General features: G+C 38.7%; 3 protein-coding genes across 5 annotated transcripts in view; 1 reads left to right on the top strand and 2 right to left on the bottom strand.

The window, feature by feature from the left end:
* Positions 1-716, bottom strand: part of SHOC2 (SHOC2 leucine rich repeat scaffold protein) — an 84,398-nt gene extending 83,682 nt beyond the window's left edge. Inside the window, exon 1 of the mRNA XM_020905450.2 lies at positions 451-716. The gene's annotated coding sequence lies outside the window, so the exon portion shown is untranslated. The remainder of the gene's footprint in view (positions 1-450) is intronic.
* BBIP1 (BBSome interacting protein 1) lies at positions 42-16,798 on the top strand. 3 transcript variants are annotated; one of them, XM_020905457.2, is made up of 5 exons: positions 42-305; positions 1,251-1,348; positions 12,241-12,313; positions 15,580-15,752; positions 16,166-16,798. In XM_020905457.2, exons 3-4 carry the CDS (start codon positions 12,268-12,270, stop codon positions 15,744-15,746), a joined length of 213 nt encoding a protein of 70 aa, XP_020761116.2. In that variant the 5' UTR covers positions 42-305; positions 1,251-1,348; positions 12,241-12,267; the 3' UTR covers positions 15,747-15,752; positions 16,166-16,798. The 3 variants fall into 3 exon arrangements, with proteins under 3 accessions (XP_020761116.2, XP_020761120.2, XP_070326258.1); XM_020905461.2 differs by lacking the exon at positions 16,166-16,798 and adding an exon at positions 10,966-11,045 and having other exon boundaries at positions 15,580-15,887; XM_070470157.1 differs by lacking the exon at positions 16,166-16,798 and having other exon boundaries at positions 15,580-15,887.
* Positions 16,797-19,197, bottom strand: part of PDCD4 (programmed cell death 4) — a 27,486-nt gene continuing 25,085 nt past the window's right edge. Inside the window, exon 12 of the mRNA XM_020905455.2 lies at positions 16,797-17,537. Within this exon, the coding sequence (XP_020761114.1) occupies positions 17,477-17,537 (61 nt within the window). The 3' untranslated portion in view covers positions 16,797-17,476. The remainder of the gene's footprint in view (positions 17,538-19,197) is intronic.

The raw sequence follows: 19,197 nt of genomic DNA, 5'->3' as shown, positions 1-19,197 counted from the left end.
TACCCAATCAGAGTGACGTATTGGCGCCAGCTTCCCTCTCTGCGCCCTTTTCCTTCCCTCTGCTCCAGGACGCCCTCTCTCCCGCCCACTGGGCGCCGCTGGCTAGCTGGGCCACAGAGAGAGCCTCCAGCAGGGTAGAGTGACAACTCTCAAGCGGAAGTTCCTGTTGACGCTAGGGCAGCCATAACTGATAATGGCAACGGGAGTTTCCTGGCCTCCCGTCTCCTGTGTGACGTAGTTTTCCCTTCGCCCAGACCCACAGTTGCCCTGGGCAACAATTGAGCCATCCGGGAAGAGAAGCATCCGTAAGTAGGCCCAAAAAAGGACCAAAGGTGACCAGACATCCCATGTAAAACTACTTAATTCCTATTCCGGACTACCTTCCCGGTTGCGGGATTAGAGAGAGTAGGTTTCCCGGCCCTTATTTTGCTGGGACGTCTGGTCACTTACCTAGGTGGACAGGAGTTTAGGGCTCCGAAAATCCCTGTCTTGCCCGGAAGTTGCATTTGACACTTCTGAATGGGGTCAAGGCAGAAAGATAGGAATAGCTTGCGTCCCCCTTGCCCCAGGGAGTACCCATGTTGACAGGAGTCGAGAAGTGAGGTGAGTGCCCCTTGGTTCCGAACCGGGGGTCAGATCCGAGCGGGCCCCAGGGCCCTCGGAGACCGAGAGTCCCGGAGGAGAGCAAGGCTCAGAGTCGCTTCCGCTGGAAGAAGGTTTTCTTTCCGGGCAGACCAGGCGACGGCCCGCCCTCCCTCCGCCCCTTTGAGGCTCCCTCTGGGGCGAGGCCGCTCAACCGGCTCCGCTCGCCTAGCTGCAGCAAGTCGAGACGGGAGGGGCCTGGGTGCGGGCCGCCGGGCGGAGCCCCTAACTCTGACAAAGTGGAGCTCCTGACCACGCCCCCGCAAATTCTGTTAAGTACTTTCACCCCCTGACCTTTGAGGACGGAGAATTCTGGAGCTTGAGGAAATCGTTTTACGTTCCCAGCTACAAAGGAAAAAGATGGTTACCCACCACCGCGGCAACACCTTAAGTCTTATTTCCCCACTTCCTGTCTTCATAGTTTGAATTTTCTCCCTTTGTTTCTCTGGTGAGAGTTTGTAAGCACTGACTGCCATTCTGAAAGAAGGTATACTGTCCTCATCCTGCAAGTCTACGGTATATTAAACAATTTAATGTTTGTGAATATTCGTATCGTGTTGGTTTTACATGACTGTTTACCAGAAGTGTCTCACTTTTATCTCATATAGTTCCTTCGGTAGGTTTGAGTCAACACCTGTCAGTCATCTTCGTAATACCGGGTTGGATACCTAAAACTGCGGGGAAAAAGGATCAGGAGAACTTTCAGGTAAACTGAAAATTGTTTATATTCGCTAGTCAACAAGAGCGCACACCTACATTCTTTGCTGAATTTCTTTTTATATTCTTAGTACTTATTCTCCAGCCAAAATCGACTATTCTTGTTTCTAACAAGATTAATCACTGAAGCACCAACCTTTTGTGATTCTGTATCCATGTCCTAGTAACCTTGGAAATGTGTGTCCAGATTTTCCCCAGCAGGAAGTAATTTCCTCTGAGCTTACCTAGCCTTTTTCTGAACCTCTTTTATGACAACCATTGTTTTATATAACAGCTGCTTGTTTTCTTAGCTTCTCTGCCTTGCGTGCGTGCTAAGCTGCTTCAGTTGTGTCCAACTCTTTGTAACTGTATGGTCTATAGCTGACCAGGCTCTTCTGTCCAGGCAAAAATACTGAAGTGGGTTGCCATGCCGTCCTCCAGGGGATCTTCCCAACCTAGGGATCAGACTCAGATCTCCTGCATTGGCAGGCGGGTTCTTGACCACCAGTGCCACCTGGAAAGCCCAATTTACTCCCAAATAGAGTGGTTTGTATCAGATTTATCAGCCTATTATTTTACCCTGCACATGATATTATTTTGATAAATACTGAAAGATTGAATATCGGGTATCTCCTGGATGCCTAGTATGCTTGCCAGCGACTTCGGTTTTAGGAAATTTCGGTTTATCAAAATTTCAGCATAGTTCCTGCTACTCAACATGATTTCTTCCCCCAATATTTTATCAAAGAAATATTCATACATTAAAAGTTTAAAGAATGCCACAAACATTCATATACCTATCACCTAGATCCAACAGTTGTTAACACTGTGCCATATTTATTTCATTTCTTCTCGCACACTTTGTCATTGAGACATTTGGAAATCGGTTGCAGATGCCTGTTGTTAAGCAGACATCTCTAAAATTCCCAACATGTATTTCCTAAGAATTCTAAAGTTCTCCTGGAAAACATAATATCATTATCACATTTAAGGAAATTAATAATTCTGTAGTCTTTAGAATCCAGTCTGTATGTACATATGTTTTCCCATTTGACCCAAAAATGTCTTCTGTACCTTCTCCTCCTCGCAAAAAAACAAAACTCAAGATCCAGTCATGGATTATGTACTATATTTCGGTATTATAACTATTTAGCCTTAATCTAGAACAGTCCCCCATTTTTTTCTTGTCATGTGACATTGTCATTTTGAAAAGTTCAGGCCAAGGGTCTTTTTGACTGTCTCCTTTTTCTTATTTCCCATACATCAGAAGTTGGTCTGGAGGCGTGCTTACATTCAATTTAACATTTTTTTGCAGGGCTACTTCAAAGTAAGAAAACTAAAAGTTTTCATCCTTTTCCAGTCATGATTAAATCTTCCCAAATGCAGCTACTCTTACCCATACCATGAACTGCTCGTTAAATCCATCGCAGTTCTCAGCATACCACTTTCTATCATGTCCTACAAAGAAGAGTTTAGCATTTAATCCTCCTGTCTGTGTAGACTATTAGTACCCAGCACTGGCAACATAGACTGTCTCAGTTCAGTTCAGTCGCTCAGTTGTGTACAACTCTGCAACCCTGTGGACTGCAGCACCCCAGGCTTCCCTGTCCATCACCAACTCCTGGAGCTTGCTCAAACTCATGTCCATTGAGTCAGTGATGCCATCCAATGTAGAGTGTATTAGTACCCTGCACTAGCAACATAGACTACCTTTTAATAAATTGTGGCTGCTACTTTTTCTTCACTTGGAGCTGATGCAATGTCATCTAGAGCAGAGTGTACTGATGTCAGCATAGTTTCATGAGTTTCATCTCCTGGCACCCCAAGGACTGTTGATGAAAGGTGTTTGGGCCCTGCAGTTCAAATACAGATGAATCTTGATGTTATCAAAGCAGATACTGAGGCAAGTACTGGCCATGTGGCTACATTCCAATTTCGGCAGTGTTATTTTTCTCCCAGAAATTCTGCAAGTCTTAATTGGTCCTGGTGTTTCTGTGATAGCTTGTTGGTAGCATTCATCAGAGCCTATTAAAAATTGCAAAATCAAGATTATACTTAGCACTTAGTACATGAAGAACATTCTATGTTCAGTGGATATACAGATGTTTGTAGAATTTACTTCATGATCACAAGAGGAAAACTCCCAAGATGGCCAAGCTTATGTACTCCTCCTATCCTAGACTTATAGTTGATCATGAAAGATAAACAGAAGGAAGAAAATTCACTGAGAGGGCAGACACTCTTAGATTGATAGAATATTTTTAGTCTTTGCATTGGAAGTTAAGTAATGCACTTCATCAATCACTTATTTTGTGTAGGAGAAAATTTGCTCATGTGGGACTATGAAACAGTTTTAAGTTTATTCTAGATTAAAGTAAAGCTAAATAATATACCAATTAAGACCAAAGATTTTAGAATCAGACTTGGGTTTCAGGAACAGGGATATTCATTAGCTGATGACTTTGAACAGTTTACTCATTCTGTTTATCATCTATTATATAGAAGTGTAAAACCTCAGGATTGTTGAACATAATGAGTCAAACACATAAAATGCATTAGCATATTGTGTAGCACATGGTATATAGTCAGTGTATGGCAGTTATTATTGATAACTTCTAAAGCAGTCCAATCTGAGTATATTGTTGGCATTAAATATTTCTTTATTGAATGAATGAATCTAAGACAATGGTTCTCCAGCTTTAATGTGGGCAACTTAAAAATTAGAGATTCTAATTCAGTGACTCTGATGAAGGCTCCAGAAAAATCTGTATTGTTAATAATCATCCAGGGGATTTTGATAAGGTGATCCAAGGGTCAGGCTTTCAGAAACACTGAGTAAAGTATCAAACAATTCTTTATTTCCCTTTCTTTGCATACTGTTGAAGTAGCTACATATCTCTGATGCTGAGAATATAAAAGATATCTTTTTTTAAAAAAGGCTTAATCCTTTTTAAAGAGTTAATAGCTAATGTTTTTAGGACCACTTTTAGTACTGGATTTTGAAAAACAAAAATTATTAGTAAAAGGCATTTTGCATGAGAAGGACATATCATTTTCTACTTAACAGTAGTGTCTGCTTCTGGAGAGTAACAGAACCAATGGCATCATCCAAGTTCACTCATGAAGAGTAGTTCTGTTCTTAGACCTAGGCATGTTCCAGAAGCTAGACTCTGCACATATTATTCACATGAGTCTGGGTTAATTAGCCAAACTGAACATGTTGCAACATTTTTCTATTAGCAGATGCCAGATAGCAAAACAGAGTAGAATCTGCTGTAGTTTCCAACTACATGACATATAATGTCATTTGGCATCTCCACTTGAACATTCTCAATCCAAATTAAGCACTCTGCTAGCACGTGGTCAGTCACTTGAGTGAGAGAGAGCATTACTACTTTGTATCTGCTGAAAAACACCTTGTTTGGGAGCTCCCTCTCACCTTTTTCTCATGCTGGTTTACATTCAGAAATCTGTGTTTGAAAATTTATCTGTCAGTCAACCACACAAGTCTTGCATCAGACAAAAGACAAATTTTTTCATTTTTGTTTCTACCGTTCCTCCCACTCCCATCAACAGCCTGCAGTAAGCATTCAGACATTGAGCTCTTCCTGTGTGCTAGGGATGGTTAATGGCTTTATATGAATTATGTCATAAAGCATCTAAAGTCAGTGCTATTATAAACTTTATTTTAGAGAGAAAACTGAAGTTTAGAAAATTAAATAATTTGTTTAAATGACTAATTTGACTCCAGACCCTTCTCTCAACTGCTACACTGTCCTCATCTTTTTACCACCACCCTACCACTCTTTACCATCTTTCCATATCCTTGTTAGGTCATTATATCCACTCACATAGCTTATACTGCTGTGCAGCCACCTGTCTAGGCCTCCAGTCCTTTTTACCTTCCACACTCATTGGATCAGAACTTAATTCATGGTCTTTACCCTTCCCTCCTAGCTTGTCCCTCGTCTGCCTGTCCTCAACTTGAATTCATACCTGCACCATCTACTCAGTCATGTTAGCTTAAAATCTCAGTCATCCTTGATCATTTTCTTATCACCCAAAGTGGTACTGGGGAATGGTGGAACCTTATATCTCAACTTCTTATATCTTTGAATACCTCAAGTATCTTCTCATACTGTTTGGTATTGCTGATTTTGTTTATATCCTCATTGTCCTACCTAAGCAATTAATAGCTTCCTTACTAATCGCCTTGCCTCTAGTGTCTCTTCTGTTTTTCCTTTTTGTCTAGAATATGTGTCTCCAAAAAAAAAAATCATATGTCATATATCTACTCAAAGCCATCTAGTTAGCTCCCTCCTGTCTATAAAGTTCAAACTCCAAGGCGTGCCATTCAAGGCTGAACATGAACTGACCTCCACCTGATTGATCCTACCATGATATGTGCACTGTATGTACATTGTAATCTAGCCATTCCTCCAAGTTTTTTTTCGAATGCTTCTTTCTTTGAGCACATTGTTCACTTTATCTGGAATACCCTCCCTTTGCTACACAGCCACTTCTTTGGATAGTAAATCCCCATTCATCCTGGAACTAGTTCCAATGTCATGTGTAATAATTATTCCTCAGAGATCACCACTTTGACCTGTCCAGAGCCAAGTTATTCATGGTTTTGGTTTCTTAAGGCACAATAGATACGCTTTTATTAAAGTATGTTGCATTGAATTGTAATTGTTTATTTACAGGTCTCTTCCCCCATCTCACCTCCCCCAGATTCCTCAAGGAGAAGAACAGGTTCTTATCTACTATATTTCCCATGTTTAGCTGTGATTGGTACATTATAGACAATTAGTCTATAATGAAAGAAAAAAATATGGATAGGCTAGGTACATAGGATCTCAAACTTCTCTTCTTAATTTTACATTTATTTTCCACTCTGAAGGAATAATTTCCTTGTCACCAAATAGAGCATACTTTCCTACTCCAGTCTTCTTTAAAATTTATTTTATTGAAGTATAGTTGATTTACAGTGTGAATTTCTGCTGTACAGCAAAGTGACTCACTTATATATGTATATACATTCTTTTTCATATTCTTTTCCATTTTGGTTTATCACGGGGCACTGAATATAGTTCCCTGTGCTACACAGTAGGGCCTTGTTGTTTATCTATTCTTTATATAATAGTTTGCATCTGGTAACCCAAAACTCCCAGTCTGTCCTTCCCCCATCCCACTGCCCCCTTGGCAAGCACGAGTATGTTCTCTGTGTGTGTGTTCGTTTCATAAATAAGTTCATTTGTGTCATATTTTAAATTCCGCATATAAGTAATATCATATGATACTTGTCTTTCTTTTTCTGACTTCACTTAGTATGATCATTTCTAGTTGTGTTCATGTTGCTGCAGATGACATTATTTTATTCTTTTTTATGACTGAGTAGTAGTCTGTTGTATATACATACCACAACTTCTCCATTCATCTGTTGATGGCCATTTAGATTGTTTCCATGTCTTGGCTATTGTGAATAATGCTGCCCTGGACATAGGGGTAAATATGCTGAAAATTTTGTCCTTTGCAACTTATCATAAGTTTAAACTTATGATAACAGTTTATATGTCTATCTGGAAATGTGTAAAAGAGTACCTAATTTTTCTGCCTAGTTTTTCAAAATCTCTTTGGGGGTTATGCAAGGATAAAATTTGAGGACCACTAATATACATTTGTAAGTTTCAGAAGGACACTCTAGTGCTCTTGGCCAGTCCTACTACCATAATTTAGTTTGGTTGTCATAGTAAATCTAGGTTGGCCCTCAGACTAAATCACCCTAAAGATTTTTAACTTGTCTAAGTTCTATCACTAATTTATGCTATCAATATGTATATGATTGACTTAACTAATCCTGCCTAGACCTAAGTGCCTTTCAATTTTCACTCAACTTAGTAAAACAACTTAGTTAAATTTTTCATGACAAAAATTTGGTTTCCCTTTGAGTTCTTCTGCATTAATTTTAGACATCTAGCTCAAATGGCTACAAAAGGTTTGCTTATTTTATCATGATTTGAAATGCATTATCCATCAAAATCATTATTTGTGGAGGAAATTACAAAGTAAAGAAACTGGGGGAGAAGGAAGCAACAGATTATTTTCTAATTACCCAGACCAAAAACTTCAAAAATTGATTGACACTATATTCTCTCAGCATTAAAAGTTTGTGTTCTGTTAGTGTAGGAATTTTAACTTTTGCAATTTAACGTTTTGTCTAAAAAATATGCCTTGACAGTCTATATCATTTTAAAATTTGTCAGAGTACTCCATTGTATGATTTTTCTATAATTTATTTTACCTATGACATATGCCTGAATGCAGTGTCCTAATGAACATTCTTACTCTTTTATGCAAAGAAATAGAGGAAAACAATAGAATGGGAAGGTCTAGAGATCTCTTTAAGAAAATTAGAGATACAAAGGGAACATTTCATGCAAAGTTGGGCACAGTAAAGGACAGAAATGGTATGGACCTAACAGAAGCAGAAGATATTAAGAAGAGGTGTCAAGAATACACAGAAGAACTATACAAAAAAGGTCTTCATGACCCAGATAATCATGATGGTGTGATCACTCACCTAGAGCCAGACATCCTGTAATTTGAAATCAAGTGGGCCTTAGGAAGAATCACTAGAACAAAGCTAGTGGAGGTGATGAAATTCCAGCTGAGCTATTTCAAGTCCTAAAAGATGATGCTGTGAAAGTGCTGCACTCAGTATGCCAGCAAATTTGGAAAACTCAGCAGTGGCCATAGGACTGGAAAGCTCAGCTTTCATTCCAATCCCAAAGAAAGGCAGTGCCAAAGACTGCTCAAACTACTGCACAATTGCACTCATCTCACACGCTAGCAAAGTAATGCTCAAATTTCTCCAAGTCAGGCTTCAACAATACGTGAACCGTGAACTTCCAGATGTTCAAGCTGGATTTAGAAAAGGGAGAAGAACCAGAGATCAAATTGCCAAAATCCACTGGATCATTGAAAAACCTAGAGAGTTCCAGAAAAATATCTACTTCTGCTTTATTTGACTATGCCAAAGCCTTGGACTGTGTGGATCACAGCAAACTGTGGAAAATTCTGAAAGAGATGGGCATACTAGACCACCTTATCTGCCTCCTGAGAAATGTGTACGCAGGTCAAGAAGCAACAGTTTAGAATTGGACATGGAACAACAGACGGGTTCCAAATCGGGAAAGGAGTATGTCAAGGCTGTATGTTGTCAACCTGCTTCTTTAACTTATATGCAGAGTACATCATGAGAAATGCTGGGCTGGATGAAGCACAAGCTGGAATCAAGATTGCTGGGAGAAATATCAATAACCTCAGATATGCAGATAACAGGACACTTATGGCAGAAAGCAAAGAACTAAAGAGCCTCTTAATGAAAGTGAAAGGGGAGAGTGAAAGAGTTGGCTTAAAACTCAACATTCAGAAAACTAAGATCATGGCATCTGGTCCCATCAGTTCATGGCAAATAGATGGGGAAACAATGGAAACAGTGACAGACTTTATTTTGGGGGCTCCAGAATCACTGCAGATGGTGACTACAGCCATGAAATTAAAGAACACTTACTCCTTGGAAGAAAAGTTATAACCAACCTAGACAGCATATTAAAAAGCAGAGACATTACTTTGCCAATAAAGTCCGTCTAGTCAAAACTATGGTTTGTCCAGTAGACATGTATGGACGTGAGAGTTGGACTATAAAGAAAGCTGAGTGCTGAAGAATTGATGCTTTTGAACTGTGGTGTTGGAGAAGACTCTTGAGAGTCCTTGGATAGCAAGGAGATCCAACCAGTCAATCCTAAAGGAAATCAGTGCTGAATATTCATTGGAAGGACTGATGCTGAAGCTGAAGCTCCAGTCCTTGGCCACCTGATGTGAAGAACTGACTCATTTGAAAAGACCCTGATGCTGGGAAAGATTGAAGGCAGGAGAAGAAGGGGATGACAGAGGATGAGATGGTGGGATGGCATCACCGACTCAATGGACATGAGTCTGAGCAACCTCCGGGAGTTGGTGATAGATAGGGAAGCCTGGTGTGCTGTAGTCCACCAGGTCGCAAAGAGTCAGGCACGACTGAGCGGCTGAACTGAGCTAAAGTCTTTTATCTTTACACACTCATGCTTTGTTTCTTTAGGGATCACTACTAGAAGTAGAATGTTTGGGTCAAAGAAAATATACATATTTAGTTTTCGTAGATATTACAAAATATTTAAACATACTACAAATTATCCCTCTATAAATGCTATACCGACAAACCTGCTCACCAATAGGGATGCCCATTTCCCTATACGTTCCCTAACTGGATACTTCAGGCATTTTGATTTTTTTTGCAATCTCGAAAAACATAACACACACACCACAAAATGAGACCACAATAATTTTCACTTTATGAGGCCATAATGATTTTCCTATTTAAAGTATAACCACCACAACCCCCAGCACTCTTAAATCCCCTTAAACTATGTTAGTTTCTGTAACACTGCCTTCTAACAGTATTGTTACTCGTTTTTCTCTCTATACACTAGACCATAAGCTCCAAAAGAGCAAAGGTTTTTTTTCTCTTTTATTTACTAATGAATGATTCCTGGCACATGGCGGACACTCATATTTATTGAATTGAATGACGTGACATTTGTATAATATACATGAATTTCATCCATAGCTGGTATGTTTCCTTCTTGGGCCTATATGTCCCTGGTATTACACACATCTTAACTTACCAGTTAGAAGGTACCCTTGGGGTAGCCACACTCCATAGGGTACATTACACCAGGCAAAACACCCATGTTTGGCTATTAGCAGGCCACCTGGAGAAGGATAACAATGTTCTTTCCTACTCTGGGCTCCCTGAGAAGTTGATTATCAAGACACTGTAGGCTTGGCAGTGCCAGCCAACCAACCAACACCTTGCTTATTTTAGCCCTTCCCTTCCTGTTTCTCTCCTGCCAATGCCTGGGGGAACCTCGGAACAAGAATCAGCCCCAGCAAAGTAGACACTCCACCCAGGCAAGTGACGGCACTGATCTTCCCCACACCAGGTCCAACCCACTCCCTACTGGGCCTTTGGCTCCACACCCTTTCCAGTAACAATGACAGCTTAGTCAGAGAACTAAGGTTTCATAGAGCACCAAGCTTCATTGTTTTCCTCAAGCTAGATTTTGGATGTGAGAGGTATAGAGAAGAGAAAGCAAAAGATAGTGATTAAATTATGAGTAACTAGAGTTGCTGTTCTAAAACAGCTAAGATTTAAGTATTTGTTCATCCACCATTTTAGCATTTTGGTGATTTTAAAAATGGGTGATATAAAAACTCTTAGATGCTATGCACTTCCTTCACATTTGTCAGCATTTATAATGTCTATCCTCCCTTTCGGTAGCATATCATGTCAGATTTGCACCAAATAAAGGTTTAAGGAATATTTTCATGGTGCTATCTTTGAGAGGTAAAGTGTTTCTTATATTCAGGCTAATCAGAGAGCTGCAGTGTTATTACCCTTCAACATAACCTGGATAAATAAATGATCACTAGTTACCACTGGCAGTCCTAAGTAACAAGAAGGAAAGAATGTGTCAGAAGGAGAAGCAGCCGTGCATTCTGAGTAAATTGCATTTATCTCAGATTCTAGGTAATGTGATGAGTCGCTTTATTCCTGGTCCGTTCCCTACTTCATCTTCCTTCCCAGACAGAGCAGAATAGGGGTAAGTTTTGATGACTGCTCTGGAAAGCAGATAGAGCTTCCTCAGGAACTTTAGATCTTTCAGAATAGGAATTTGAACAAGAGGAAAAGGCCTGGTGGATGGAGAGTAGGAAGCTTTTATTGAGAATGTCAAAATAGTGGTAAAGGGAATAAGACCAGCAGCAGCTTCACTTGATTATAACTAATTTGCAGTGGGTGGTAAAGGCAGGCACCAAGCCAGCATCATCACATTATAGATAATAAATCTTTCTTCTGTGGTGGTGTTGTGAAAGATATACAGTAAGTTGCATCAGTGTGGCAGAATATCACAAAATGGGTGGGACTGTCTAGAGAAGTTTCTGTATTTGGAAGGGGATCATGCTAAAAATTACAGTCCAGAACACCTTAAATATACTAATACATAGCATGGCATGAACTGGGATGTAACACTGGAAACATGTCACTAGCCAGAGATGACATATACACTGGGGTCTGCATAAGAAAATACTCACGTGAGGGTATTCACTGGCACTTCAGCATATAGTATTAATATATGTGTATTAGAGGAAAACAGTAAACTGAAAGCACAGCTCACTTCTGGTATTCAGGAGCCAGTTTCACTTGTGTTGCTTCCTTACAAATTGCAGCTGTGTAGCCAGTAACTGATCCTTAAGTTGCTTTTTGTCATTAGAGCAAAGGAATTAAAGCAGGAATTGTTTGTTAGCTATTGAAAGAAGTGTGAATGTTAGGCAGCATTTGCATAGTACTACCTCCTTTCCCTAACAGCCTGGCATAGGCCACCTCCCAAATGGTCTTGTCTTTTAACATAACCTACCCCTGAGGAGATGCTGTCAGCTGCACATAAGTCCTTTTGTTTTCCCTTGGCTGCACAGATACCTACTAGATAATCAATTACCTTTGCCTGAAAAACTTAAGCCCTACCAATTTTCACTAAGAGGGGAAAAATTTAGAACATGCAGCCTTCCAGTTACCACCACTACTGATGAACGAAAGTTGACAAGGTCTGCATGCTTACATGAACTATCTCAACCTTGTTTCAATGGAAAGACTTACAGGTAATTAAAAGAAAAATTATACAAGGATAGAATGGTTCATTTTCTATACACATTGTGATTTTACTTCTTAAACTACAGTGGAAATATCTCAAGTAATATGCTTTGGGAATTCATTCTTGAATATTTGTTTTCTCATTGAAGGACGAGACTGTATCCAACACTTCAGATATGGCAGAAATGAAGTCGATGTTCCGGGAAGTTCTTCCAAAACAAGGTATCTAAATCACAGATACTTTGGTCATAGAATATTATTGTTTGCTGCTTCAGTCGTTCAGTTGTGTCTGACTCTGTTGCGACCCCATGGACTGTAGCCTGCCAAGCTTCTCTGTCCATGGGATTTTCCAAGCAAGAATACTAGAGTGGGTTGCCGTTTCCCAATATTATACATATAACAGTGTCATATAGCAGACTCAATAGCTAGACATCTTGTAACTATTTTGTATTATATATATACCACAGATACTCTCCACTTTTGCAATGCTTTTGTCATGAGTAGTTTGTAAAGGAGTAATCCATTGCTTTTTTGCCCCCAGTAAAAGGATGTAAGATGATGGTTTGTTTCTTAAATGTAGAAATCCTATTATTCTCAAGATTGGCAATAACAATAAGAAATTTAGTGACAAAATAGCACCATAATTTACCATATAATACTAAGGTCCGAAAGTGAGAGAAAAGAAACCTGTATCAAACAATGTAACAAAAGCTGAGGGTTTAAGGTAAACATTCAGTAATTTGAATATTCATGTTAATATCATACCTTACTAGGTACTTGATTTGCCATTTCTTTAATTGAAGTATATAGTGGTTTACAACTATACAAGTGTATAGCAAGTTTTATATACAAGTTATACACACATACTTAATTGCCTTTTTTTTTTTCAGATTCTTTTCTCTTATAGGTTATTACAAAATACTGAGTATAGTTCTGGGTGGTTTATAGTAGGTTCCTGTAGGTCCTTTTTGTTTATCTGTTCTATATATAGTAGTGTGTGTATGTTGATACCAAACTCCTAAGTTATCCCTTCTCCACCTTTCCCTTTTGTTAACTGGAAGTTTGTTTTCTATGTCTTTTTGGTCTGTTTCTGTTCTATATTTAAAAGTTCATTCATATATGTATATATATATATATATATAGATGCCACATATAAACGATATCTTTATCTGACTTACTCTTCTTAGTATGGAAGTCTCTAGGTCCATCCATGTTGCTGCAAATGGCATTATTTCAGTCTTCTTCATGTTAATATTTCCACACACACACACACAATCTTCTTTATCCATTTGTAAGTGGACATTTAGGTTGCCTCCATGTGTTAGCTATTGTAAATACTGCTGCAGTGAACACTGGGGTGCCTGCCTTTTTTCAAATTGCGGTTTGCTTCAGACACATGCCTAGGAGTGGGATTGCAGAACCATGTGGCAACTATTTTTAGTTCCTTAAGGAACCTCCATGCCGTCCTCGTAGTGGCTGCACAAATTTGCATTCCCACCAATGGTGTAGGTGGGAAGGTATGTATAACTTGTATGTAAAACTTGCTATACACTTGTATAGTTGCTTCCGTGGTGGCTCAGCTGGTAAAGAATCCACCTGCAATGTGGGAGACCTGGGTTTCATCCCTGGATTGGAAAGATCCCCTGGAAAAGGGAAAGGCTACGTACTCCCAGTCTCCTGGCCTGGAGAATTCCATGGACTGTATAGACACGACTGAGCGATTTTCACTTTCAACAGTGTAGGAGGGTTCTCTTTTCTCCACACCCTCTCCAGCTTTTATTTGTAGATTTTTTGATGATGGCCATTCTGATTGGTGGGAGGTGATACCCCGTTGTAGTTTTGATTTGCATTTCTCGGATTAGCTTCTTTTCATGTGTCTTTTGGCCATCTGTCTTTTTTTAGAGAAATGTCTATTTAGATCTTCTGCCCATTTTTTGATTGGGTTTTTGAGCTGTATTAACTATTTGTAGATTTTGAAAATTAATCACTTGTTAGTCACATCATTTGTAAACATTTTTCCCATTCTGTAGGTTGTCCTTTTATGGTTTCCTTTGCTGTGCAAAAGCTTTTGAGTTTAACTAGGTCCCATTTATGTATTTTTGTTATTTCCATTACTCTAGGAAATGTATTCCTCTGCTGTCTCATTTTCTCTTAATTTCTGTGTATACAGGTTACGTATGTTCCTTGACCTTGGAGAAGTGACCCTCTGTAGGGGATGCTGTATGTCTCCCAGCCCTACACTCTCACCTAGCAGTCCAGGGACCAACTAGTCCCAGGGAAGGTTCTGATCTGTTTGTGAATTCAGTTCCCAGGCTGCTGAATGCTAGTGTTCTTGCTTCTGGATTCTACCCCCTGGTGGTTGAGCCTGGTCCAGAGGCTTGTACAGGCTTCTGGGTGGAAGGGGCCTGTGCTTGCCCACTGTCGGGTAGAGCTCAGGCTTGGTTCTCTGACGGGCAGTGGTCGTGCCGTACCAAGGGGTGTGACTAGAGGTGGCTGTGGGCTCAGGGTCTTTTTGCAGTCTGATGGCGGGGAGGGGGTGTTCCTGCTTTGTTGTTTGGCCTCAGGAGTTCCAGCACTGGAGCCTACGGGCTCTTGGGTGGCATCAGGTCTTGGTGCCAAATGGCAGCCTCAAGGAGAGCTCATGCCAATGACTGTTCTCTAGTGTCTCCACTACCAGTGTCCTTGTCCTCACAGTGAGCCACAGTCACCCCACACCTCCCCAGCAGACCCTCTTAAGACCAGCAGGTCTGACCCAGGATCCTGTGAAGTCACTGCACTTTTGCCCTGGGTCCCAGTGCACACAAGTCCGTGTGTGTCCTCCAGGAAGAGGAGCTGCTGTTTCCCCCAGTCCTGTGACACTCCCCGCTGGACTACAAGGCCAAGTGCTCTGGGGGGGCTCTTCCTCCTGATGCCAGACCCCCAGGCTGGGGAGCCTGATGTGGGACTCAGTTCTATGGGAGAACTTCTGCAATATAATTGTTCTCCAGTTTGTGGGTCACCCACCTGGGGGGTATGGGATTTGATTATATTGTGAGTGTGCCCTTCCTACCATCTCCTTGGGTTTCTTCATGCCTTTGGATGTATCAACAGAGTATCTTTTTTGGTAGGTTTGCATCTTTTTTATTGATGGTGGTTCAGCATTCAGTTGTGACTCTGGTGGGCTTCTACCCTGCCATCTTGTCCTCCTCTTATAAGTATTTTTATGTATATTGTATTTCCATCAATTCTTTCTTTTTTTTTGAAATTCAACATCTGACACAAGAAGTTATGTCCCATGGCAACTTACAGTTTTAGGTAGAAAATTCAAAACCTTTCTCATGAACTTTCTAGTATTAAATTTTGCTTTTATATTTTTATATTAAAGATGTGTTACAAGGGTAACTATAAGAACAATTAAATGACAATGTATTAAATTTTTTAACTGCAAATCCAAACTACCAAACAGCTGTGTTTATCTCACTCTGATTTTTATTTCTTTTTATACTTAGGGCAGTTGTATGTAGAAGATATACCCACAATGGTGCTATGTAAACCCATACTTTTACCATTAAGATTTATGACTGTGCCAAAACTGGAGAAAATACAGCAAACAGCACAGGATACAATTCGCCAACAGGAAATGACAGAAAAGGAACAACAGAAAATAACTCACTGAACAACGGCAAGTAACTCACTGAATGATAACTAGCACTTCTACAGAACACCCTACACCTTTCTATTAACAAGAGCTGAAAATAATCTGCATCTATATGCTGAAAACAGTATGTATTAATAAAACAGTATCCCTATAAAAAAACTCAATTACTAAAACTTGGATTGTGAATTTAAACACTGGTTTGTATTGCATATAAGCAATTTTAAAACTCTGAGACCAGATTTTGTTTTATTTTTAACCCAAGTTTTTCAAACTACAAATTAGTTACCATTCCTATCAGTTTTCTAGATGACATTCTTAGTTAGGCACAGTGAGTAAATGCAACTTTTATAGTCATCCTGTACATGGTTTTAAAAACTGAACTAAGCTTTTTAATTATACTGACTTTAAGGACTTACCTTGCCACCTTTGTCTTCCAGGTATCAAAACATAATCAAAACCCTAAAAATGGAAATTAATAAGGACTTGAAAGAGCCCATGAAATAAAATGAATGTAAATTTGGAAGTTTTATTTCTAAAAGACTGTAGCTAGACCTGTAATGGGTATGTTCCTAGGAATACCTTTGTAAATTCTGAATATAATTCTTGGTTGGTTTGCTGCAGTTGGTAATAGACAATTTAAATTAGTATGGACCTTGAAGCCTTGCTGAGTAATTAGGCTCTGCAAAAGAGGTTAGAAATGTGATCTTCCTTTAGATAACTGTTATCAGTAACTACTATTTTCTCATACACTGACTAAATGTAAAACTTTGAGTCTTTGAAGAATAATATTTTATAACACAAGCATTAGTTGGTAATAGAACTTAATGATGAAAGGTATATATGTTTAGAAATTTCATTAAGTTCTAGATAAGATCAAAAACAAGGAAGTGTGCAAGTATTTCCCAAGTATAATATTAAAATTATTTACTACTGTACTCGTTTTAAAAGTTTGCCAAGAGCAAAGTTTAAATTAACTAGGTTCAAATATGCTTTTATATGATTTAAAATTTGCTGTGGGAAATAAGTTTTTTAAAAGATCTAAAATAAATGCACTCCAAATAAAGAATCAACACTGCTTCACATGTTTTATTTTGTCATACATTCTTCTAGAACTGGGTTCATTTTTCCAGTTTTGTAGAAAAATAAGATGTTCCAGCCACCATTTACTTAACTGTCTAGTCTTTAAGACCAAGCAATATGTTCCCTGGAAAGATGAATAAGTCTCACAACTAGCTCATTTTTTAAAAATTCTTTAAAACAAAGAAATAACTTTTCTTTTTTTTTTTAATTCCCAAAGCACAGTATTTCAACAGCAGCAGCCAACATGGGGTTTTAGCAGCTTAACTTGACCCCCTAAATAAAGCTTTGTATAAACCAGTGATTTTACTACAAAAACACTGTCCTTGAAAGAAAGGAGTGGCAGTCAGACATCAATGCAAAACTTGGAATGATTAGGTCATAAACATGGCACTTACAAAAGGTAGCTTATGAGAATATCCCACTTAAGAAGTGGTTACTTTTCTGTCCCTCCTTTACACCCTCAAATTTAAAAAAAAAGAAAGAAAAGAAAAAGAAAAAAAAAAAGTCCTTTAAAAATTTCCCTTAAATGTAAGTTTACAAAATTTCAGACATGCCTTGTACCCAAAACAAGTGCTTAAAAAAAAAAAAAAAAAAAACTGTGCTAACGACTCTTACAATTCAGATATATATATTTTTTATAACATCTAAGACTGCAAGAGTTCACATATTCAGTAGCTCTCTGGTTTAAGACGACCTCCATCTCCTTCACTTACAAAACGTTTTCTACCCCTGTAATGAAAAGAAAAAAAACATGTAAACAGATACAAATTTTGACTATAGTCAATTAAAATAATTAAAAACTGCATCTTTGTCATTAACTTTTGAAGAGTTTGTCATTTAAATTTTAAAATGTCAGCATGCCCAAGTCTTTTGAAAAGACCTTACCGGTTACATATCCTAGAACATACCAAATGAATTACTTAATCTGAGCATTTTTTAGTCAAACAAAAGCTCAATTATTGAAATAAGTTCATTGGCCAAATGAAGTCATGTAAGAAAAAAAAATACAAATATGGCAAACATTTTGCTGTTTGGAAATTTAATAAAAACACACATCAAAATTATTGTGGGTTTGGTTCCAGACGGTCACAATAAAGCAAATCACATGAATTTTTTGGTTTCCCACTGCATATAATGTTTATATAATACTGTGGCCTACACTTATGTCTAAAAACCCAATGTACATACAATAATTTAAAAATACTTTATTGAGGAAAAACGCTAACCATCATCCAAACTTTTAACAAGTCTAATCTTTTTGCAAGTTGAGGGTTAAAATACTCTGAGAACTACCAACCTGTGACACACAGACATAAAGTGAGCAAATGCTGTTTAGGAAAATGGCACTAACAGACTTGTCAATGCAGAGTTGTCACAAACTTTTGTTTTAAAAAAAAAAAAAACAGTATCTGCAAAGCACAATAAAATGAGACATGCCTGTATTTATTTCTACTATGTTATTAATATTATTTGAAAGCTAAACATTGAACCAAATGGAACACCAACATGATTGAGAACTATGAAAACTACAGCTACAGAACCTATCAAAATATCTTGTTTTTAAACGGTTTTTAATTTTTCCTCAGATACAGAAAAGCCATAACCTGAATGTGGAAAAACAGAGTCCATTTAATTCCTATATATACCCCATTTTGGAACTTTCTGCCATTTCAAACTCAAGATGCCTTCCTCTATAATATGTAATCACACAATTAGCTAAATGTAGTAACAACCGCTCAAAAGGAACAGTCACAGAAGCTGAAAGCAGTAAGTGCTCAACATAGCTTGGGCAGAATTGGTTCTTATTTCTTCTCAGACCCTAGACCAATATGCACGGGCATTCAAGGTCACACACAAATGTGCACTTTGCCCAAATAAGCAAAAAATCAGAGGATAAAAAGTTAAAGTTGTATGGAATTCACAGAAAGTTTAGACATCTCTCCAAATGATCCTTGAAAGTAAAGCCATAATAGAAATCATTAGTTAAGACTTTTGAATAGAGGCTGAAAAACTTTAAAAAAAGTGACAGTGAAGTCGCTCAGTTGTGTCCAACTCTTTGTGACCCCATGGACTGTAGCCTACCACGCTCCTCTGTCCATGGGATTTTCCAGGCAACAGTACTGGAGTCGGTTGCCATTTCCCTCTCCAGGGGATCTTCCCAACCCAGAGATCGAACCTGGGTCTCCTGCATTGCAGGCAGACACTTTACCATCTGAGCCGCCAAAGGACAGTGCCAAAGTGTTGACTCCTTTTCATATTAAGGGGTATTTATGAAAGGGGTATGTATTACAGCTATATTTTCCTGAACATAAAGGCTTCATACTATAATATTAGGAGATCAAGGGTGAAAATGAAGTAGCAAGTAGCAAAAAGCTTTGCCAAAGTTGAC

Source organism: Odocoileus virginianus, chromosome 7, assembly GCF_023699985.2.
Source record: "Odocoileus virginianus isolate 20LAN1187 ecotype Illinois chromosome 7, Ovbor_1.2, whole genome shotgun sequence".
Classification (NCBI taxonomy): domain Eukaryota; kingdom Metazoa; phylum Chordata; class Mammalia; order Artiodactyla; family Cervidae; genus Odocoileus; species Odocoileus virginianus.
The sequence above is the reverse complement of the archived record's forward strand: the minus strand, read 5'-3'. Positions and strand labels throughout refer to the sequence as shown.

Bases quoted from the DNA above. Each gene is read 5' to 3' on its own strand.
- BBIP1 (XM_020905457.2), top strand. From the start codon at position 12,268: ATGGCAGAAATGAAGTCGATGTTCCGGGAAGTTCTTCCAAAACAAG. The intron at 12,314-15,579 runs GTATCTAAATCA...TTTTATACTTAG, and splicing joins GGAAGTTCTTCCAAAACAAG to GGCAGTTGTATGTAGAAGAT.